This window comes from Cordyceps fumosorosea (genome assembly GCF_001636725.1).
Source record: "Cordyceps fumosorosea ARSEF 2679 chromosome Unknown scaffold_26, whole genome shotgun sequence".
Taxonomy (NCBI): Eukaryota; Fungi; Ascomycota; class Sordariomycetes; order Hypocreales; family Cordycipitaceae; genus Cordyceps; species Cordyceps fumosorosea.
Genome location: NW_017387326.1, coordinates 187,023 through 208,578, shown reverse-complemented (window position 1 = coordinate 208,578; position 21,556 = coordinate 187,023). Strand labels below are relative to the sequence as shown.

The following is a 21,556-nucleotide window of genomic DNA, read 5'->3' as shown; positions in this document are numbered from 1 at the left end:
AGAAATACGAAAACCATGGCAACTGGCAGGGGGGAAAGAACAGACGATAATAAAGAAAAGAAGATCGGCATAAAATAGCACGCCAATTAGCAGGTGCGTGGTATTTTCTGCTCCTCAGTACGGGGCTGGCAGGGCTGTTTAGCTGTGGACGCGCCGTTTGAGGCGCCAGTAGTGATGTCATGGAAGCAAAATCAAGGCAAGCCACGCCACGAAAAAAAGGCGATTTGAAACGAGCTGCGATTGTTTATTTATTAATTGCTTCTCGGGCCTAAAGGTGCAAGAGGACACAACCGCCCGAATACCTCGCCGCGAGCTCATCTGTTCACTGCTGTCGCCGGGAAGAGACCAGTCCAAGCTCCGAGACAAATTCTGCAACGGCGCCGTGCGAAGACCATGAAGGTCAACACCACCACAGCACTAGCCTTCTTGGCAACCGTTAGGATCGGCAGGGCAGCGCCCGCCCCGACACCAGCCCCGACGCCGATACAACCCGTCCAAGCTGCTGGTGATGGTAATGCCGCTGCTGCTGCTCCCACGCCTGCTCCTATGCCGGTGCAGCCCCGTGGCCTCGGCGACGACATATCCAGCTATGTAAAGAGCCTGGGGAGCGAGATTGACAGCAAGATCTCGTCGTTTGTTGGCTCCGGCCTGCTTAACTTCCCGCACGGCTTCCCGACGGGTACCGCGGTCGAGAGCTCGCTGGGGATCACGGCCGGAGCGCTGGGCGCGCAGCCTACGCGGGTGCTCAACCTGCCGTAAGTGAACAGATCTTTGTCGATATTATGATGGCGAAACGTGCACGAGCTAACGCGTTGTTTCCTTTCGGAAAAGTGCCTACGCGAATTGGACCGACGACGGCTGGAACGTCCGCGTCCACGGCAATGTCTACAAGGTGCCCGACGTCGCGCAGGACAAGATCGATAAACTAGCGGACGCCTTCTTGATTGGCACCAGCGTCAAGGACCTTGACGACAATGCGAAGACGCAGGCGCGCAACTTGACGAGAGAGATCTTTGTGGTGCAGCAGGGCCACGAGAACGTGACCATCAAGTTTGTCGTGCCCAGTAGCAACTCGTCTGCTCCACGAGGAGGCTGCCCCCCCCCCCCCCTATTCGCAATGCTAACTGCGTCGCCCGAACTCCAGAAAGCAGGTGGGCAGGAGATAACGCTGCCGTACGAAACGACAGCTGAGGGTGACTTCGATGTCTTTGTCCCGCTCAAGAACGAATCCAGCAAGGCCAACGGCACGGACGCCTACTTGCTCCCTGGCAACGCGACGACCAAGATCCAGACGCTCAACATGTATGCTAACGGCACCGACACGGGCAACGCGACCGCCTACCTCGTCCCGCCCGAGGGCGTGACGGTCGTCTCCGACATCGACGACATCCTCCGCGTCACCAAGATCTACAAGCCCAAAGAGGGCCTACTAAACACCTTTGCGCGGCCCTTCGCCCCGTGGCTGACCATGCCCGCCGTCTACAGCAACTGGTCCACATCGGCCATCTCCTCGCTACACTTCCACTACCTCACCACCACCCCTGAGCAGGGCACGCGGCCTTACATGGACTTTATCTTCCGGACCTACCCGGCCGGCTCCTTCGACACACGGCCGCTCAACCTCACCAACACCAAGGAGACCCTGCAGATCCGCCGGTACCTACTCGACCGTGTACTCCAGACCTTCCCGCGGCGCCGCTTCGTGCTCGTCGCGGACACGAGCAACGCGGACGTCATGAAGGCGTACCCGGGCGTCTTCAAGGACTACCCGGGGCGGGTGAGCTGCATATTGCTGCGCAACACGTCGTCGACGGACGCGGACGACAAGCTGCCGTACGACACGGCGGGTTTCAAGGACATTCCGCAGGAGAACTACATGTTCTTCAAGGTGCCGGAGGACCTGACGGGGATCGACATTGAAAATGGACACTGTTTCAATGGGTCGGTCGCGCAGAACGTGACGTTTGGCGAGCAGGGCGTACCGCTGGGCTTGGGCGAGAAGAAGAGCGATGCCTCAGGTGGCGTGGTGTCTGCGGGCTATGCGCTTTCGGCGGTGATTCTTGTGGCTGCCCTGATGGTGTTTTTGTAGATGTCGATTTCATGATAATGAGGAAAGTTGGTTTCTCTAATACATGTGGCGCCGTGTCCGATTCGCATGCTGGACAAAGAAGTGAATCCTCTCCACCAATCAATGCCCCGGATGCAGTAGCTGGGATTCCTTCCCTGCCATGTGTTTACTTAATGCGGGGTAGTAAAAGCAAATATTACAAGGAAAATATTCCGTAGCGGTTCTTTTTTTGGACCCGGTCGGGACTTGATGCATGCCCTGGACGAAGGCCGCAATGGCGGGCTTTCGGCCGAGAGGGCCGAGAGGGCCGCGGCTATTTCTCATCAGCATAGTCGGGAATTCTCTTGGGGGTTTCGTCTCTTTGAAGTCCCTACACAGGGTATGAGGATAAATTCTGCGCTTATATCGCCGCCTGACTCCGCATGATGTGTTGCGCAAGCTCCCTGGTCCGGCAATGCAGGATCCCGGTCATTTACGACTCCATCAAAGCCGGCCAACACGGGCATGAGCGCGCGGGGTCGGAATAGGTCCTCCACGTCCAAGAAGATACTGAGAAAAATCCGCGACGTATAATAATTCACCTTCATTACTCACACCATCATGATATCTCGGTTGCCAAGCTTGGCTTACATGGCGCCCTACACGTGATGCGGAGTCTATCTCTCTCAGCTCCGCAGATACGCTCGCTGTTAAGCTTCACCTCGGCTCCCCCTCATCACTTACCTGCTGCGACCAACTCATTTCCGCTCACCATGTCCGACACGACCGTCTTCATTAACGGCCGCATCTACGCGACCCCGCGCGAGCAACAAGCGGAGGCGCAAGCCGCGCCCGTCTTCGCCGAGTGCATGGTCGTCGCCGACGGCCTGATCCGCCACGTCGGCGCCCGAGCGGACCAACCCGTCCAGGCGGCCCTCGCCGCCGGCCCCGCCACCACCACACAGGACCTCGCCGGCCGCTACATCCTGCCCGGCTTCGTCGACGGCCACCTGCACCTACTCATGGTCGGGCAGGCGCTCCAAAAAATCAGCCTGGACCACTGCAAGACGCTCGCCGACGTGCGCGCCGCCATCGCCGCCGGCGCGGCCGCCGACGCCACCTCCCCGCGGCTGTTCGCGCGCGGCTGGACGCACAGCATGACGCCCGACGGCGTCGACTGCGCGGCGCTCGACGACCTCGACCCGCGGCCCATCTTCGTCGACACCAAGGACCTGCACAGCACCTGGTGCAACAGCGCCGCGCTGGCGGAGATTTGCGCCCGCACGGGGCTGTCGGACGCGTCGCCGGACCCCGCGGGCGGCACGCTCCAGCGCGACGCGCAGGGGAGGCTCAACGGGGTGTTCAACGAGGGCGCCGTCTTCCAGGTGATTTGGCCGTTTGTGGCGAGTGTCGCGTCGATGGAGGAGAAGAAGGCGTCGATCCGCGCGGCGATTGCGCACTTCAGCGCGGCCGGATATACCGGCATGGTGGACATGGCCATGGACGACAACATCTGGGACCCGCTGATCTCCCTGCGTGAGGAGGGGGGGTTGGGCGCGATGCGCATCGCCGCGTACTGGCTGATGAAGCCCAACGACTCGCTCGACGAGGTGCTGGCGCAGGTCGACCGCGCGGCGGAGATGGCGGGCCGGCACAACGCGACGACCACGCCGGACTGCCGCGTGGTCGGCATCAAGGTCATCTGCGACGGCATCGTCGACGCGTGCACCGCCTCGCTCACCGAGCCCTACGCCAACGGCGCGGACCCGGACGCGCTGTGGCCCGCGGACGTCCTTCACAAGGTCGTCGCCAAGGCGCACCGGCTCGGGCTGCAGGTCGCGCTGCACGCCATCGGCGACCGCACCGTGACAATGGTCATCGACGTGCTCGAGGCCAACACGGACGCCTCGCGCCGTCCGCGCGTGGAGCACCTGGAGCTGGCCTCGCCCGCGGACGCGGCGCGCCTCGGCAAGCTGGGCATCACCGCGTCGGTGCAACCGGTGCACGCGGACCCGGCGATCCTGCGCGCGTGGCCCGCGCTGCTCGGCGCGGACCGGTGCCGCCGCGCGTTCGCCTACCGCGAGTTCGTCGATGGCGGCGCGGTGCTGGCGCTCGGCTCGGACGCGCCGACGGCGCCGCACGTGCCGCTGCCGAACCTGTACGTGGCGACGACGCGGAGGTCGTACCGCGAGCGGGAGCTGCAGACGGTGGTGAACCCGGAGTTTGCGCTGACGGTGGCGCAGGCGATCTCGGGGGCGACGCACGGGTCGGCGTACTCGTGCTTCGCGGACGGCGAGACGGGAAGCCTGGAGGTCGGGAAGAAGGCGGACTTTGTGGTGGTGGACATGGAGCCCACGCCGGAGAAGCTGATTGACGCCGTGGTGCAGGAGACGTGGTTTGAGGGGCGGATGGTGTTTAAGAAGGGGTAGATGGACGAAGCATGTAATTATTATGAAAAGAAAATACGCAGCCTGCTGTTTGTTGTCCCCGGAAAGTATGCATAAATCTACAGGCTTGATACTCCACACCTACAACCCGGCAAACGTCAACAAGATGTAGCCCGTCTAAATGCCCCTGCGTATTTTATCAATAAGCCATGTTGTATCTCTCTTGATTCTGTGTACGATAGTCAACTTCTCCTACCGTAGTCAGTATCTATCTATTCTATTTAGGATGAAAAGACAACAGCGACAGGGGGGATGGGAAGGATGGGAAGGATGGGAAGATGGGAAGGATCAAATTAGTGACAATACTTTCTACATAAATATTGTTGACTCGAGGCTTCTGGGCACATCCGGAACGGATGAACGTTGCATCGAAGCACAGTATATAGCACATCTTACAGCACATAGGATAACTTCACTAATCAATTATCCTTAATCCTCTCATGTCCCTGTACCTGATTCAATCAGATGGTTACTCTGATCCTGAGCCACCCTCGTTTTGGTCGTCGTCCGGGTCGTCGCCCACGCCCGTGCTGTCATCCTTGTCATCATCATCGGGGTTGATCATAAAGACATCCATTATCCATTTGCGAAATGTCACCTCAACCCAGTCTGCCAACTCCTGCAACACAGCAACAATAGTATACAGCCCAAGCAGCGATGAGGTCTCTCCGATAGAAAAATCTCCCAATATTTCCAGACCCTCTCCTCCTCTGTCACAGGCAAACAGGAGTTTCCAGTCCTGGCACAAGGTCAACATCAGAGGGAGGGTAATTATCTTGGCCTCTACCTTGCGAGGCTTGGGTGCCCACAGATTCTGGCTGTCATCGTCTCCGCCCTGCTCAAATTTGCTCATGATCGAAAGCATGCGACGGTGCCACGCTGACGTCCAGATGGCCAGTTGCAGCTTGCCCTCTTCTTCGCTTCTAGCCATTTTGATCTCGATGCTGATAGCAATTTCGCCGGAACATGACGGGGGTGTATGTCGTCTGGTTAATACTTTGAGACTCGTCTGACTCTCGATGCAGGACGTAATTCTGAATCGCCATCCGCAATCTCTCGTCGGCTGCCGTATTGTGCTTGTTGCCTTTGGCAGGGCGTGTTTGGGCGCGAGATCCAGTCGCGGCTGGTGTTAGCACGAGCGCGAAATCAACCATTTTGCCCTCGGCAACCTTGCCCTCGCTGCTGCCGACGTCAGCGAGCGGCGGTATAAATGACGGGCATATCCGTGCTGTCTGGATAAGCTCCTCGTCCACGTAATGGTGATCCTTCAAGGCTAGCTTCAGTAATGGCTCGTGAACCAGCATATTAACGGCAAGCTCAGAGCGGCCGAGCTCCTGGCTTTCCTTAGAAACGAGTAATATCTCCTGTAACTCATCGAAAAAGCTTGGAGCCTCTGATGTCCGGAAAGAGAAGTCTGGTATCTCACCCCCAGTGGCTTGGGGTATATTCTCGCGGTCTGTGGTAGGTAGGTAATTCGAGTGATAAAATGCAATGCTGTTGATGCGACTATACAATGACTGCACGTCGTTAGGGAGCTGCCGTAATGGGACTTGCAGGTTGGTGAACCACACAGGCTTTTCCAGTCCCTTCAGCAACTGCTTCTTCTTGACAGGGCTTGAGCGTCTGAACGACCTCCCTGAACGTTTGGCAGATGATGCAGATGTGGACGGTAGGCCTGCGCGCCCCATCCGCAGCGGCATCTCCTGCGACTGCGGCGTCTCGGCACTCTCATTGTGACTCGGGCCGTCATCTTCATATTCATCGGGCCGATTCTGCAAGACCTTTCGCTTCTTGGTTGGTGACACGTCTCGTCGACGGTCTTGGCCGGAGGAAGGTAAAGCCGCGCTTGGGGTAGGCAGTCTGTTGGCAGCGTTGTTGTCAGCGTTGTCAGCGTCGCCGTAGTCGTCGTATGTGCGTTTATTGACGTTATTAAGCCAGGATAATAACGCTTAGATTACGGGTTTTGGTGGTGGTTACACTGAGGGCTGGGTTGATAAAGAGCTGGCTGAAACGATTGAGGGAGATGCAATGGGCATGGCCAAAATACGTAAGCTACTTTTCCCTTCTGAGACTGAGTCATGAAGGCATTCAACAATATTTATGTTTTCAAACTGCAAACGCCCTTGAATGTTCCTTTGCGTTGTAGATCCAGGATACGTTTGTATGCCGTCCGTCACCCCACGGATGCTATTGAGTCGGGTGCTGCTATCCTTCTGGCGCTTTTAATATTTGTGCGCTGTGTGGGAATCATGTCGATCGGCGAGCGATGGACTTTGGCGGTGGCGACGGGGACGGGTTCGACTTTGGCGGGTTCGGCATGGGAGACGGCATGTGGTGAAAGTAGTGTTGATTACACTGTTTATGTATTTTCTACAACTACTAACCCTAGTTCTTCTTATGCGCGACGGGAAGCTTCCCGCGCGGCGTATCAATACCGTAAATAACGTCCACCGCCGAGCGGAAAGCCTCCAACGTCGGCTCATACACCACAATCAGGTTCCTCACCGCCGCCTCGTCCAGGAAGTCATACGGCGCACACGTCGCGACGCTAATCAGCGGCCTATTCCCTCTCCGGCGCGCAATCTCCAGGCCGAGCCTCTGCTGGTACGGCGCCTCTCTCGCGTTGCGCGTCGCCAAGATGACCACGTCCGCAGCCTCGACCTTGGCCCACTCCTCGTCGGTCAGCGGCTGCTTCTCCGTGTAGCGAATCTCCTCCGCGCCGGCGCAGTGCTTGCGGATCTCGTCGCCGAAGGAGCTCGACACCCACGGGACGCGCGTCGGGTGCGCCGCGTCGCCGCTGTTGACGGCGCCGCCACCGACGGGGAAGTCGGGCCCGGGCGAGACGAACACCGTCTTAACAGCGGGGGATGTAGGAAGCAGGCCGTCTTCGCTCCGCACGACGGTGACGGCATCGGAGTAGATTTTGCGGGCGAGCTTGGCGCCGCGGGCGTTGATTTCAGCCAGGGCCTCGTCGGTGGAGGTCTGCAGCGCCTGCTCCCAGGAGGTGAACTTGTCCTTGAGCTTATCCAGGCGCGCCAGGCTCTCGTCGATGCGCGGCTGCGAGATCTCGCCCTTTTCGATCGCGCTGCACACACGGTCGACAGCAGCAGCCTGGACCTCGTACGTGTGGCAGATCATGACGCTGTCCACGCCCGCCTTCAGCGCCAGCAGCGCACCCTCCACCGTGCCGTACGTCGCGCGGATGCCGTCCATCTCCAGGCAGTCCGTGACGATGACGCCCTCGAACCGCATCTCCCCCCTGAGGATCCCGAGCACCTCCGGGGCCAGGGTCGCCGGCGTCTGCGTCCCGGTCAGCCGCGGCAGCGCAATGTGCGCCGTCATGACCATCTCGACGCCCTCGCGCGCCGCGCGCGCGAAGGGCACCAGCTCGGTCTCGTCCAGCCGCGCCCGAGTCTTGTCGATCGACGGCAGCCCGTAGTGCGAGTCGACCGCCGTGTCGCCGTGGCCAGGGAAGTGCTTCGCGCAGGGCACCACGCCGCCCGCGCGCAGGCCCGCGGCGCAGGCGGCCGCGAGACGCGCCACCTGATGCGGGTCGTCGCTGGGGCTGCGCACCCCGATGACGGGGTTCAGCGGCTCCGAGTTGACGTCCGCGACGGGCGCGTAGTTGACGTTGATGCCAAAGTGGCGGAGCGTCTCCGCCGTGGCCGCGGCGACTTGTGCTGCGGCGTCGGAGGAGGCTACGGCGGCGGCAAGGGTCATGGGGCCGGGCTGCTGGGCGGCGACGGGTGGGGAGAGACGCGTGACGAGCCCGTTCTCCTGGTCGATGCCGATGAGCAGAGGGCGCGGGTGGTCCGCGGCGCGCGCGAGGGCCTGCAGGTCGTGGCACAGGGCGCGGAGCTGCGCGGCGGAGGAGACGTTGCGCTTGAAGAGCACGACGGCACCGACGCCGTAGTCCTGGATCAGGGACTTGATGTTGTCGTCGACGGCGGTGCCATGGAAGCCGACGGCGAAGAGCTGTTGTGCGAAGTGTGAGTTGTCACGGGCGGGCTGCGGCGTGTGGGAGTTGACGTACCTGGCCGACCTTTTTACGCTGCTCTGTTGATACCATTGTAACGGTTGTATGAATTGTATGAAGAAGCAGTTAATTCCGGGCAATGGAATCGGACGTGGTTCTCTATTTAAACCGGCAGCTATGTAGCTACGGTCGCTCGGCAGGAGTCACCTGGGATGTAACCTGGACAGCTTGTTCTGTGGTGGGGCGACGGCGATGTTCGGCGTACAGTGTGCTGAATACTCAGCGCTGATTCAGGCCGTTTAGATATTTTCCTGGCTTTTTAATGACATGAATTGAATGGCTTTGGCCGTCTTCCTTCGGGCGAGTTGGGCGGGCTGCACTCGGCTTAGAGCGCCGGCCAGCGATCTTCCCCTAAATGTACGTGGGGGAACCAAGACACCCCACGATGGGAGGTAACGTTTGGTCCCCCCCACCAAGGGCGAATGGGGGAGTGGGAGGAAGGGAATCGTCAAGACGGAAGCAAACGTTTTAGCAATTCATGTTCAGTTCCTGGTGAGAGAGGAGTGTTGATTTGCTAGGGTAGCCTTCGTTACCATTTGATGACTGATTGCTGCTCAAAGAACATTAAAAGAAGAACGAGTATTTGGAAGGAGCGTCACATCAAACACTGTTGGTAATTATTTTGATTGACCGTGCTACCGATACTGATACGTTATAGTACAACCTCCGTCCGTCCCTTTCCAATGCGCCGATGTATGAAACTAGATGATAAAACAGGTGACTGATAGATTCGTCAAGACATGGTGATTAAATGGCGAGAAATGAGCCACGAGCCACACTTGTCGTGTCCTCGATAGAAGCGAACCGAGATGAAGAAAATGGAAACAAGGAATGTGTCTCGCTTTATTTGAAAGCGTCGGTAAACTCCGTCTGGCCGTCCATGATGGCGTCGGCGTTCAAGCGCACGCTCCACTGGATCATGTCGGTGTGGGGTTCGGCCTGGTACTCGTTGCCGTGGTCTCCGATGTTGCTGTTGGCCGACTTGAGGCCGGCCGGACGATGGTGGTTGAAGACGGGCGGCTGGATGGTGAGGCAGTTGTGCTTGCGACGGCCCTTCTGGCCCATGCAGTAGAAGCGCAGCAGTATGTCGAGGGGGTCGGCGACCTCGCGCAGGCCGATCTCGCGCAGCAGGCCGCGGGCGCCCTTTTGCGTCACGGCGTAGCCGAGCGAGCAGACGCCCGTGGAGACGTGGTGGACGGCGCGGGTGCGCTTCGGGTAGTCGTCGACAAGCTCGTAAGGGTGCGGCGCGAGGGACCAGAGGCCGCCGGGGGGCACGGTGACGTCGTCACGGTGGATGACGCGACCCATGGGCAGGCCCTCTTTGGCGTTGGGAAAGCGCATGCCGCAGTGGCCGAGCCACATCATCTCCCACTCGTCGCCGTAGGGCGAGATCTTGGGCGTGACGGTGCGCGGCAGGGCGTTGATGTCGAACTCGCCAACGGTGGCGTTCTGCAGGTCCTCGTTGGTCGGGTAGGTCGAGTCGGCGTAAGTGCTGGTGCTGCCGGCGAGGGGCTGGGTCAGGGCCTGGGTCGAGATGGCGAGATCCTGCATGATGGAGCGGATGCGGACGTCCCAGTCCGAGTCATCCTCGAGGATGAGGGCCGAGGAGATGTTGAGACGGACAATTCTGGGGAGGGTGAGGTCATGTTAGCGCATGGAATCTTATCGCGAGAGATGCACAAGATTGAAAGTGTTGGATCAGAGACAATACGCAAGGCGCAAGGGGCCATACTCTTGGAGGGCGTTGATGTGGCCGCGCCAGCAGCCGAGCTCGCCGCCAGTCAGATGCTTGCCGTCCTCGCCGACGGGAACGGCCTTTTCTGAGATGTTTTCGCCCAGAGGGCCGTCGATGAACTCGATGGTGAGGTCGCTCAGGGCGGCCTGGAGGGCCATGCCGTCACGTCGGTCGGTACGGGAAGCGAGGCCCATGACGTAGATTTTCTCAAACTGCGACAGTCAGCGGCTTGCGGGAAAAAAAAAGACAACAGCGACGAACTCACCCCTAACGTGCTATTGTTGATATTGTCGAGAATGTTATTTCTATAGAGGGCCTGGGCTCTGTCCCTGACCGGCTGGATGCGATGGCTCTGCAGCAGGACCCAGACGAAGCCGATGGCGGCCAGGATGGCTAGGATGAAGCGCTTCGGCATGGGCACGGCAAAGAGCCGGCCCGGGGTCGACTTGGGATCGCTACCGTACATCTGGGGCTCGGTGTCGGTGTCGGCGGCGGCTATATGCGTATTTTCCGTGATGCGCAACGATGATATGATGGGATGGGATGGGATAGGATCCGATCGAGTTGGACGATGGAGGATGGAAAAGAGCAAAGGGTCCAGGGGCTGATTGATGGACGGGGAGGGAGGGGAGAAGAAACATGAAAAAAAGACTAGTTATCCGTATAAAGAACGAAAAAGTATGGGCCGACTGGAGGCAGATATTGGTGGACGTATCTAAATTAGGACAGATAAAGTGGTCGCTCTCGATGGTTCCCGAGTGGCCCCTTGACAGCTATTTTCTTTTCCTGGAACGAGGGGGCTATATTGGTAGAATGTCAAGTAATAATAAAAGGGGAGGAAGATGGTCATAAATGACTCGAGTTATGGTTCAAGGTCTCTGTCACCAACCATGGCGCCTTCCTTGCTAAAGAAAAAGGAAAAAAAAAAAAGAAAGTGGCGACTTTCTCCTGAAAGCCTCCAGCCCCAGCCCTCCCCAGGCACTAATAACTACCTACAGTACATACATATGTACATACATACATATACATAGCTAAGGTAGTCAGCTAGCTGGGCTGACTTGTTCGTGGCGCTCGCTCTGCCCGCCCTTCCCTCCAGATGCAACTGCTTCATCAATTTACCAATACGGAATACAGCAAGTTATCTTGCCTTTGTCAACGTCAGCTTGACGTTCCCAGCTAGCCGCCTTGTGTATCTATCATATACTTCTTCTTGGCAATTTCGGTCGCCTTGTGAGACATTGACAGCACAGCACAGAACAGAACAGCGACTGGCTGTCACCTGACGGCAGTTGAGCCTTGGCCGCGCATCACAGTGATTCCAGTGATCAGTGCAAGCCGTGCAAGTCATGGGAATCTGCAGACAGGGACAGGGGTTGTTCAATATTCAGCCGCCCACTCATTGGCCAACCCGCAACCATGCCCCAGTCGGGTCAACTTTGACCCCTATTTCGACCATCCTGCCAGTAACTAAGTAACTTGTTAGACAAGACCAAAGGCCGTCTCGTCTTTCACTTGTCCCCTTGTTGGCCAAGATGGGTTGATGGATACCGAGTACTCCGTACTCCGTGCAGCCGAACTTAACTGCTTGGCAATGCGGGATGCCCCGACGCTGGCTGACATGACTTTACCCTTCGCCGTTATGAAACCGCCGTGACACGCATTGTCAATGGCTACTTACCTCGCACCCTGCCAAACAAGCACAATGTCCTACTCAGTACTCCATAACTACCTTCTCAGAAAGTAACCATCGCGCGCAACAGCTGGCCCAAGCTTAGCATGACCGCTCGCCTAACCCCGTCCCTGCGACCACCACGCGGCCCCGGCAACGGATCCAAGCATGTTCCCAGCTAACATTATTAAGCTCGCGGCATTTTCCTCCCTTTGTTATGGGCATTATCAAGTTTGTATTGTGTATCGATAGTACACCTTGTTTTACAACGCCCCCTCGATCGAGTCAGGCTCAGTGCCGCGATGCTCAGTCCGCGTGTCCGCTGCGCTACCCGGGACGCACTCCCCTGGGCCCGAGCGGGCGAGCCGCACCACGGCGCCGAGGATCCTCAGACCAACACATGACTACTGGTTCAATACAGTTTTTTAGGATGCAAGATACATCTCATTCATTCCTCCTCGCTCTGATAATCACCTTGCCGGGACATACAACGCTCCCCGGAGGCTGCGCAATGCCTGCTACCACAAAGCCAGCCTCCTTCTCCCCAGCGGTGATGTTGATCTCCATCTTCATAGCCTCCAATATGGCCACAACTTGTCCTTTCTTGATCTCGTCACCCTCCTGGACAAGCACCTTCCAGACGTTGGCGTCTACGGGCGACTTGATCAGCGCCACATCGTCCGACTCCTCATCGCCCTCTTGCTCCGTCGCATCTGCTGTCGCCAGTTTCTGTGCTTCCACCCACTCCTGATACAGCTTCTCTTCCAAATCGGCCATGTCAATAGACACCATCTCCTTTCTTCGCTTCCAGTCCTGGTATTTGGGATTCCGCGCGACTTCGTCAAACTGAGCGATGTACTCGTCCATGTTGATGGTGGTCTCGGTAATGTCGAAGACGAATCGCCCCGCCTCAAAGTCCTGCTCAATCCGTGCGTACTCCTCCTCGGATACCTGGTAGAACTTGACGAGGTCAAACTGGTTGAACAGCCAGGGCTTTTCCGGCGAGAAGCCAGGCCGGTTGCCCGCGGCGTCCCAGCCGCCCAGCGTGCGGCCCATCAGCTGGTACCCTCCCGGCGAGGCGACTGGATAGATGGCGGCCAGCGAGCCGCCCAGGCCGATGGAGCCTCGCGGGGTGTATGTACGCGTCGGGTTGTACTTTTGACCGGTGATGACGCGCCACGGATCGAGGGGGTACAAGATGGGCGTGCCGACGAAGAAGCCGACGGCCACGGTCAGCCACGGGGCCTTGAGGACGGTATCGAACACATCTTGACGGGTCGCGAGGGCATTGTTTCTACGTAGGTACTCCACGTTGTCTGGCATGTAAGCCGCGGTCGGCCGGACATGCTCCATGTATCTCTGGCTCGACTCGGCAAGCGATGAATGGTCAAGGCAGACCGGCAGCCTCACCTGCCTCGCCGGTATCTGAATGCCGGAGACCTCGCCGACTTCGCTGTCTAGCTGGAGAAGTCGCGCTAGGAGACTCGCCCTTGGTGTCTTTTGCGGGTTGAAGTACACGGTGAGCGTGGCAAAGTTGGGCTCGCCGCGGACGCCGGGGAGCTGAGCGCGAGAGAGTCCTTGCAGGAGAAGGTGGACGCAAGTAGTGTTTCTCAAGTTTGGCACTTGCTCCCCATATTCGACAACTATGCCGGCATCACCACCCTGGCGGTACGTCACCCGAGGATGACTGCCTGAAGCCGGTGTCTGGTGCAAAATGGAAGACGCCGGAGCTTTGGCAACTTGGACGTGCGGAGGGGGTATTGCACAATCACCACCCTGTGAGTACGCTGCAATAGCCTGTAGATATTGCCGCTTTCTCTCTGAAAGCCGGAGGGCGTCCTCGAACGAAATCGACAGGAACCGCACTTTGTTCCCCGTCCTCAGCTGCCCGACCTTCCACATATCGGCGGAGCACACCGTCGTTAGGCAGGCGAAACCGCCAAGGCCGGGTCGGTCGTGGGCAAAGATGATGGGTGATTCGCCGGTGAAGTTGACGCCACCATCGGGATACCCATACTCGAAGATGTTGGATGGATGCGATCCGCCGCCGCCTCCTGAGGTGCGCGCCCACTTCAGCCGCGGGCCGGACAGGCGCACGCCGCTGCGGCTACTGTTGTGGCTTACGGACCACTCGGAATTGTAGAGCGTATCCTGGCCTTCTGGTGAGAGGATGTCTTCCGATCCATACGGCCCGTCTAGACAGTGCATGACGATGGCGTTATCAGAGTCGAAGACGGGCAGGCTTTCCTTTGGCAGCGAAAACGGAGATGCCTGCTGCGCCCATGTTCCCGATTGAGGATCGAGAGCCAAGATGTCGTGTTCTTGCAGCTTCCTTCCCTGGACGCCGCCGATGCCGAGCTCCGGCGCGGTCGACTTGGATCCCAGATACCTGGCCACCTGCGGGAAGCCACCCTTGACTGCGAAATATGCTCGGGCGCCGTGCCGTCCTACACGTCCAAGCCTCAACGTCTGGCCCTTTCCGACGACAAGCCGGGACCACATTGGCCGAGCCTGCCCCTGAAGGGTAACGGGAAGCTTTGCGCCGCATATTGCCACGACGGCGGCCTCGTGGAACAGCAGCTCTGGCCCGACTAGGGTGATCTCGAGGAGCTCCACGCCGGGTTCGTTGCCGACGAGGACATTGGCGCCGCGAGAGCTGAGGTCGTCCATCGGCCCGCCGGGCGGTATGCCGTGGCCGACGTCGGCGCGGCCCGGGTAGTCCTGAACGGTGGTGAGGACGCCGGGGTCGAGCACCTGCACGGAGCAGCTCTCGAAGCGGAACGTGGACAGCGAGTCGGTCAGCGTCCGGGCGTCGACGAACATGGGAGAGGCGACGACTTTGGCGAGATACTCCAGGTTGGTCTGTGTGCCCTGCAGAGCGGTATTCGTTAGGGCCTCGAGCATCAGCACCTGCGCGGCCGATCGGCCATCGGGACTGTGGACCATGATCTTGGCGACCAGGGGATCGTAGTGCGGTGTGATGACTTGTCCGCTGGTCACCCACGTATCGACCCGGATTCCATCACCCTCCGGCCATCGAACGTGCTGCAGCACGCCGGGCGCCGGAATGAAGTCCCGCAGTGGCACTTCGGCATACACGCGGCACTCTATCGCCCATCCCTGCGACGCCCCTCCCACTAGCTCCCGGAGTTCCTCGGACGGCACGCCCGGTCTGCCCGCGCGCTCGTGGTCGGCCTGCCGCAGCATGAGGTGCAACAGGTCGACCCCGTAGCAAAGCTCCGTTACGCCGTGCTCGACCTGTAGGCGTGTGTTCATCTCGAGGAAGAAGAAGTCGGCCGTTTCGTCGTCGACGAGGAACTCGACCGTGCCCACACTCTTGTACGCCAGGCGCGAGGCGAAGCGCGTCGCCGCGCGACACAGACGCTCCCGCAGCTCGGGCCGGCGCGCGACGAACGGGCTCGGACACTCCTCGACGACCTTTTGGTGGCGGCGCTGCAGGGAGCACTCGCGCTCGCCGAGCGCCACGACGAGGCCGGCGCCGTTGCCGGCTACCTGTACCTCGACGTGCCGCGCGCTTGGATAGTACCTCTCTAAAAACACGCCGTCGTTGTTGAACAGCGCGTTGCCGCGGCGTTGGACTGCTGTGAAGGCGTCGGCGACCTGCGCCTCGGTGTTGCAGACGTGCAGGCCCACGCCGCCGCCGCCGCCGGTCGCTTTGAGCATGACGGGGAATCCGAGGGCGCGGGCTGCTTCGCAGGCTGCGGGCGTGGAGTCGAGTAGCGCGGTACCGGGGATGACGGGGACGTCGGCGGCGACGGCGACGGCCCGGGCCTCGTGCTTGAGGCCCACGGCGCGGATGGATGCGGCCGACGGGCCGACGAAGACGATGCCGGCGGCAGCGACGGCGTCTGCGAAACCGGCATCTTCGCTGAGGAAGCCGTACCCCGGGATGACGGCATCTGCGCCCACGCGCTTGCACACCTCCAAGATGGAAGCGCTACGGCATGTTGGTAAGGGTAGATGCAGTGAGGCCGGGGCGGACGTACCTGTCAGTGTAGGCGGTGGCAGCGTCGCCGGGGAGCAGCACGGAGTCATCCGCTAGTTTTGCGTGCAGCGAGGTTGCATCCGCGGTTGTGAATATGGCGATGCTGTGGACGCCGAGTTCCTTGCAGGCTTTGACGCACCGGACGGCAATCTCGCCCCTGTTGGCGATCAGGGCCTTGCGGATATGCCGCAACGGCTCTGGGTTGCTGCCTGAAGCCATACTGGACTACGTGTGAGGGGAGATGCAACTACACGGTTGCAAGCCACTGCTGCATGGTACATGCTGACTTATATATGTCCGATGAAACATGTACGTTGGGTAAGGGAGCGCGTCATTGTCTTAATATTTCCCCGCAGACGTACCTGGCTTCCCCGCGTTCACATGATCCTGATTTCCCCACGGAATGGGGGTAGAAACTACCAGGTACGGACTGGAATGTCGTAGTTTGTTCTAAGATTGGGAAGTATATCGCGTGAGTGTGTATTCACGTTTTGCTAAAACGGGGGGAGTTCTGGTTGCGACCCGTGTTGCTCTATAAGGCGAGGTTGCAGTGGACTACCGATTCGTCACTGTAGGCGGATTGCCACGCCGTATTTGCCCTTGCAGGTGATGCTGCTGTCTCGTTGCCGCTGCTTGGGTTAGATGATTAAATTGAACCAACCAGCGGCATTCGCCTGTCTGCCTGTAGACTAAGCGCTTGATGTGTTGTACTGCACGAAATATCAAGGTGCCAAGCACAGTAGGGTGTCATCTTGCACGACATCAGGCTTTTAGTGTTTCGGTTTTGGGCCTCTATGATGCTAATCACCCCGTTGCAACTTTGCAGTAAAGCAGGTCCTTGATGCCTTGCGGATGATGTGCAGGCGACACCGGAAAGGCCGCCGCACACCCAACCACGGCAAAGGGCAGCCCTGGAGAAGGAGAGGAGCGGCCGGCGCTGCACTGCGGATGATTCAGAGACTATACGTAGACCACATGCGCATCACTCCTCAGACTAGGCCGATGCCGGACGTGACGGCGGGGTTGCTCCTGATGAAGCCATGGCCGCAATGTTCAACGGCGCCCGGTCATTCTCCGGCATTGAGCTGTGCCTGGCGATGTGTATCTGATCTACATCAGCCAGTCGATCTCCTCTTTGACGGCTGCAGGGTGCTCCGGGCCGGCATGTATGTGACTCTGGGCGCAGATGGCCGTTGATTCGCTCATAGTGGCGGCATGGGCAAAGTGACGTCGCCGTCAAGCTGGACAGTCTGAAACCACGACTTGGCTTCAATCCTTTGGATCATGGATGCACAGATCTTCATCAGCATTGGGCACTTGTCTTGTGTTGCGCCTGCTTCCGGCTCCGGACAGGTCAGGTTCTCATGGCGCGCTCCAGGTTATAAGTACGACGAATCGCCCGCTCCTCGCTCTTCAGGCGTGCTCGATTAAACACCACATCTTCTAGCAGATTAGCGGCTCCCCAAGAGGTAACCTCGCAAATCACGACAGCTCACGCTCCCTACGCCTCAACCATCCGCAACGCCTCGCGGCATCCCCTCACACCACACACCATGTGTACCAAATTCATCACGACGATTACCTACATACTCTGCGAGGAGAGATGCGTCGAGGTCAAGAGCAGGGTTGAGCAGATGGGCTGTCAGGAATTCTTCAAGGAAGGAAAGGCGTGCCCCGATCCCAAGGTGGTGCCCCTCGCCCGGGAGGAGAAGGGCTACATGTGCGCGAAGCACAGGTTGTGAGAGTGCCCCGGGGCATCCAGGGACGGCATGATCGTTGCTCCCGCGCTTCTGGGATGCTTCGTTTGGATGTTGAAGTGACACGATAAATGTGCTGTTCTCCGGAATGAGTGTTGGAGGGGCTTTGGTTGGCTACATCTTGCATCGTGATGGGAGCAGTGGCAAGCAACCGAGGCACTCATTAATACCGGCCCTGGAAATGATGGACGGATTGTACATCAAGTACAAGTAGATAGACAATACACGCTTATGGTCGCACAAGATCGTCCCTCATCTTTTGCTCCGCGAGTGCTACGTCCCTTGACTTCTTGTTTCTCTGCTGGTGGACCGACATCTACCCAAGCCTTGCCTTGTTTGCCTCATCGACCGCCTTGCGCACCAGCTTTGCATTCTCCAAAACACCCTGCACATCAGAATGAAGGCAAATACTAAAAGCCCCCCCTTTCAGCCCCAGATCGACCTCCCGCCCATCCGTCGCCTTGGCCGTGCCCCTTGCCGTCGCCTCCGCCGCCCTCTCGTAGCACAGCGCCGGCGTCACCTCTCTCGACCTCGCCCTCGGCACCAACCCACCCTCCGGCTCGTAATCAATATCCACGTACACCTCCCCCTGGAACGGCACGCCGAGCTCCTCGCACATCCGCCTCTGCGCCGCGTTCTCGCACCCGTACACCGGCACGCCCGCAAACGTCGCGCAGGCGGTCAGCACCGCGCGCATGACCGCCTCGTCGCGCTGCATGCAGAAGAACAGCTCGCCGTGGGGCTTGACGTGGGCGAGCGGCAGGCCCTCGGCGGCGAGGATGGCTTTCAGCGCGCCGACCTGGTAGAGAACCAGGGCGTGCAGGTCGGCGGGGGAGATGTCCATCCGCCGGCGGCCGAAGCCGAGGAGGTCCGGCAGGCCGGGGTGGGCGCCGGCCTTGACGCCGTGGAGCCTGCAGAGGCGTGCGGTGCGGAGCATGATGGAAGGGTCGCCGGCGTGGAAGCCGCAGGCGATGTTGGCGGCGTCGATGAGCGGCATGAGCTCCTCGTCGGGGCCCTGAAGACGTTGATGAGTTGATGCTAGGCAAGTCAATGACCAGCAAGTAGGCTTACCATTTTCCACTGGCCAAGGCCTTCGCCCATGTCGGCATTTATTTCAATTTTTTCGGCGAGTCCTGGTGCCATGGTGGTGGACTGGTTTGTTGGCAGGATGAATGTAGAATCTCGTCAGTCGCACAGCAAGGCGCGGGAAAAGGAACCTGCCCATCTCTTTACAATCCCTCCATTTGTCCGAGTGTTTATATGCGAGTGTCTATTTAGCTCCATTCATTGCCAATATTGCAACCTCGCCATCGTTTACCCCTCCTGGGCGGCAACAATGGCGCATAGTTGGGGTAGTAACTCCCGGGCAGCGCAAGCACCGACTTAGAGGCGGGGTAAATCCTACAATGCATCCTACCAATTTATTACTCGCCCGCTTGCGTCTACAACATCAGAACATGCTGCGTCTTCTATACGCACCCCCGCAGCGGTGTGCGAGTGAACTCCCTGCCTCGTCGTACGACGGCTCTTGATGACCGGCTCGGGCCGGGATCGGTAATCTGGCCACCTTCGACCGATGCTTCAGCCTACCCGTGCTCCTGTTACAAGAAGATCGGTGAGCATATTGAGGCTTCCGTCTGCAAATTTCAAGGCAGCGGTCAGCAAGTGCCGGTCTACTTTGGCGGAGGTTCAAGTATGACCGGTCAGTTGCACGGCATCCTCGTGCGAGGGTGCAAACGCATTTTACGTCGACCGCTCTTTGGATGAGGTTGAAGAACGAGGCGCTAGACACGGATCTTTCGACCCCTTGTCTCAAGCCGCTCCAAGCTTTGCCATGTAAGCGGCCGTTTCTGTGAAGATGACGGCTCGCCCGCAGATTCGAGGAGCACGGCGTTGTACTCCATGTCCCATATGACTTTCTACTTGAGACTACGCGATATCCATTACACATCTAAGCGAGGCTTTCAGGTCCCACGGCTCATCAATCTATAGACACTTGGAAAACAGAGATTTGGGGCCCCGACTGCCATCCACGTGTCCCGCATGTTACACTTCATCTTTTCTCCTCGTCTCATTTCATCAACGCCCACCAGCATCTCGTATCTCGTACAGCCCCGTACGTGACTCTCAACCAGCTGCGGTTTTGATGCTCCTCAGGCACAATCCGGCGTGCGAGCGGTTGTCTTGGACGCGGTATGTTGTCACGAAAAGACGCACGGTCATGGCAACCCCAGGTATAGACGGGATGGCCTTTTAGCGAGCTTGCCTCGTACTCACAAGCTACAATCTTGGGAGCGGTACAGGGCGCCCAAGATGTTTGCTGATGTCGCTCCACCTCGCTAGTGGTGTTGGTTCGACTCACTTGTCGCTAAAAGCACTCCCCGCGCTCGGATGCCTCTCGTCTGCTTCGAGTGTTCGGGAGGCCCGTCAGAACGCTGCTCTGCACGACAGTACACGGCAGTGGGAGTATGGTATGGCAAACGTCCATGTGAGATCCTAGGAGATTAGAGTAGTGACACACGACTCTCGCGATGCGTATAAGAAGAAACAGCCAGTTCCCGCCGCTTGAAAGGCAAGGGGGCGCTCGCCTTATATTTGCAACTGGAAAAGCTAGCATCCTGATTCTACCAATATGGATCAAAGTCTGACCCAGCGTTTCGATCTGCCCCCTAAATGGAGCGTCATCGACTTTAGCTACTCGCTTCGGCACTCGTATGCCAAGTTCGTCGTCATGTGCAACCATGTCCGCTACGTCGTCCACGCCTCCGACCTGGCCCTGGCCTCGGCACCGGACCTCCGCGACAAGTTCCTCTTCTTCCTCGACGTCGCCGAGCACGACACGCTCAACGGCTACACCATCGACCACTTTTACACCTGGGCCCTCGCGCCGCTCCTCCCGATCCTGCGCGCCGCCCACCAAGACGCTCCGCCAGGCAGCCAAGCCGCCACACTGCGCGACGTGCTTCACGCACCCATCACCGAGTACGCCCTCGAGGCCGAGTTCGGCCGGCTTCTGCTGCGGCCCGCGGCGGAGGAGAACCTGGACGCCTACCTCATGTTCGGCGCGCGCCTGCCCGCCGAGCTCTGCGGCCCCTGGCCAGCGTACCTGCCGTCCCACCTACGTCTGGACCCGCGCGACGACCGCGCCGCCGTGCCGCGCCGCGTCTTCCTGCCCAGCGGCGCGCCGGCCTTCTTCCTGCTCGCCGACGCGCTGCGGGCGCACGCCCGGATGCGCGCCTCGGCGCTGGTGCCGTCCGTGCGCGTGGCGCGCCTGATCGGCCTGGTGCGCGACGAGGATGCGACCGTGTCCGGCATGCTGCTGACGTACGTGGAGGGCGCGACGGGGTCGTTGGCGCGTGCGGCCGAGGCGGGTCCCGGACCAGGGGCGGCGCCGGAGAGACTCAGGAGGCGCTGGTCGGAGCAGGTGATGCGGACGGTGCACAGCCTGCACCAGAGCGGGCTGGTCTGGGGCGACGCCCGGCCGAAGAACGTGGTGATTGACGGGGAGAATAACGCGTGGCTGGTCGGGTTCGGCGGGGGGTATGCGGCGGGATGGGTGCCCAAGGAGCTGGCGGGCACGGTGGACGGTGATTTGGCGGCGTTGAAGCGGATAATAGACTACACGGAGGAGGGTCCGCCTATCGAGAGTAGTTAAGAACCTTTTGATCAAAGTATTTACTACGGGGGCGGTCTTATTAGGTAGCTTATCTTAGCCTAAGGTAACATGACAACTCTACTCTACCGAGCCAGCCTTGGTAATACACCATTGACAAAATAACTAATGGAAATAAGACCGGACCTTGCTGACACCATCTCCACAAGACGTACTGTAGTAACCCTATGGTTATTCTCTTGGCCT

General features: G+C 59.2%; 8 protein-coding genes across 8 annotated transcripts; 3 read left to right on the top strand and 5 right to left on the bottom strand.

Moving 5' to 3' along the window:
• Positions 1-393: 393 nt before the first annotated feature.
• Positions 394-2,089, top strand: ISF_08063 (hypothetical protein; the record flags this gene model as incomplete). Its single annotated transcript, XM_018851666.1, has 2 exons — positions 394-755; positions 832-2,089. The coding sequence occupies 2 exons, from the start codon at positions 394-396 to the stop codon at positions 2,087-2,089; spliced, it is 1,620 nt and encodes a 539-aa protein (XP_018701152.1).
• A 731-nt stretch (positions 2,090-2,820) lies between these two features.
• ISF_08062 (amidohydrolase family protein) lies at positions 2,821-4,476 on the top strand (the record flags this gene model as incomplete). The annotated part of the gene is made up of 1 exon (XM_018851665.1): positions 2,821-4,476. The coding sequence occupies one exon, from the start codon at positions 2,821-2,823 to the stop codon at positions 4,474-4,476; it is 1,656 nt and encodes a 551-aa protein (XP_018701151.1).
• A 487-nt stretch (positions 4,477-4,963) lies between these two features.
• On the bottom strand, positions 4,964-5,425 carry ISF_08061 (hypothetical protein; the record flags this gene model as incomplete). The annotated part of the gene is made up of 1 exon (XM_018851664.1): positions 4,964-5,425. The coding sequence occupies one exon, from the start codon at positions 5,423-5,425 to the stop codon at positions 4,964-4,966; it is 462 nt and encodes a 153-aa protein (XP_018701150.1).
• A 1,454-nt stretch (positions 5,426-6,879) lies between these two features.
• ISF_08060 (Glycoside hydrolase, family 3) lies at positions 6,880-8,563 on the bottom strand (the record flags this gene model as incomplete). The annotated part of the gene is made up of 2 exons (XM_018851663.1): positions 6,880-8,469; positions 8,528-8,563. The coding sequence occupies 2 exons, from the start codon at positions 8,561-8,563 to the stop codon at positions 6,880-6,882; spliced, it is 1,626 nt and encodes a 541-aa protein (XP_018701149.1).
• An 810-nt stretch (positions 8,564-9,373) lies between these two features.
• ISF_08059 (Glycosyl transferase, family 25) lies at positions 9,374-10,731 on the bottom strand (the record flags this gene model as incomplete). Its single annotated transcript, XM_018851662.1, has 3 exons — positions 9,374-10,157; positions 10,263-10,477; positions 10,531-10,731. 3 exons carry the CDS (start codon positions 10,729-10,731, stop codon positions 9,374-9,376), a joined length of 1,200 nt encoding a protein of 399 aa, XP_018701148.1.
• Positions 10,732-12,378: 1,647 nt separating this feature from the next.
• On the bottom strand, positions 12,379-16,159 carry ISF_08058 (acetyl-/propionyl-coenzyme A carboxylase alpha chain; the record flags this gene model as incomplete). The annotated part of the gene is made up of 2 exons (XM_018851661.1): positions 12,379-15,892; positions 15,942-16,159. 2 exons carry the CDS (start codon positions 16,157-16,159, stop codon positions 12,379-12,381), a joined length of 3,732 nt encoding a protein of 1,243 aa, XP_018701147.1.
• A 1,854-nt stretch (positions 16,160-18,013) lies between these two features.
• ISF_08057 (Glycoside hydrolase/deacetylase, beta/alpha-barrel) lies at positions 18,014-18,840 on the bottom strand (the record flags this gene model as incomplete). The annotated part of the gene is made up of 2 exons (XM_018851660.1): positions 18,014-18,712; positions 18,769-18,840. 2 exons carry the CDS (start codon positions 18,838-18,840, stop codon positions 18,014-18,016), a joined length of 771 nt encoding a protein of 256 aa, XP_018701146.1.
• A 1,489-nt stretch (positions 18,841-20,329) lies between these two features.
• Positions 20,330-21,352, top strand: ISF_08056 (Protein kinase-like domain protein; the record flags this gene model as incomplete). Its single annotated transcript, XM_018851659.1, has 1 exon — positions 20,330-21,352. One exon carries the CDS (start codon positions 20,330-20,332, stop codon positions 21,350-21,352), a length of 1,023 nt encoding a protein of 340 aa, XP_018701145.1.
• Between the last annotated feature and the right edge of the window lie 204 nt (positions 21,353-21,556).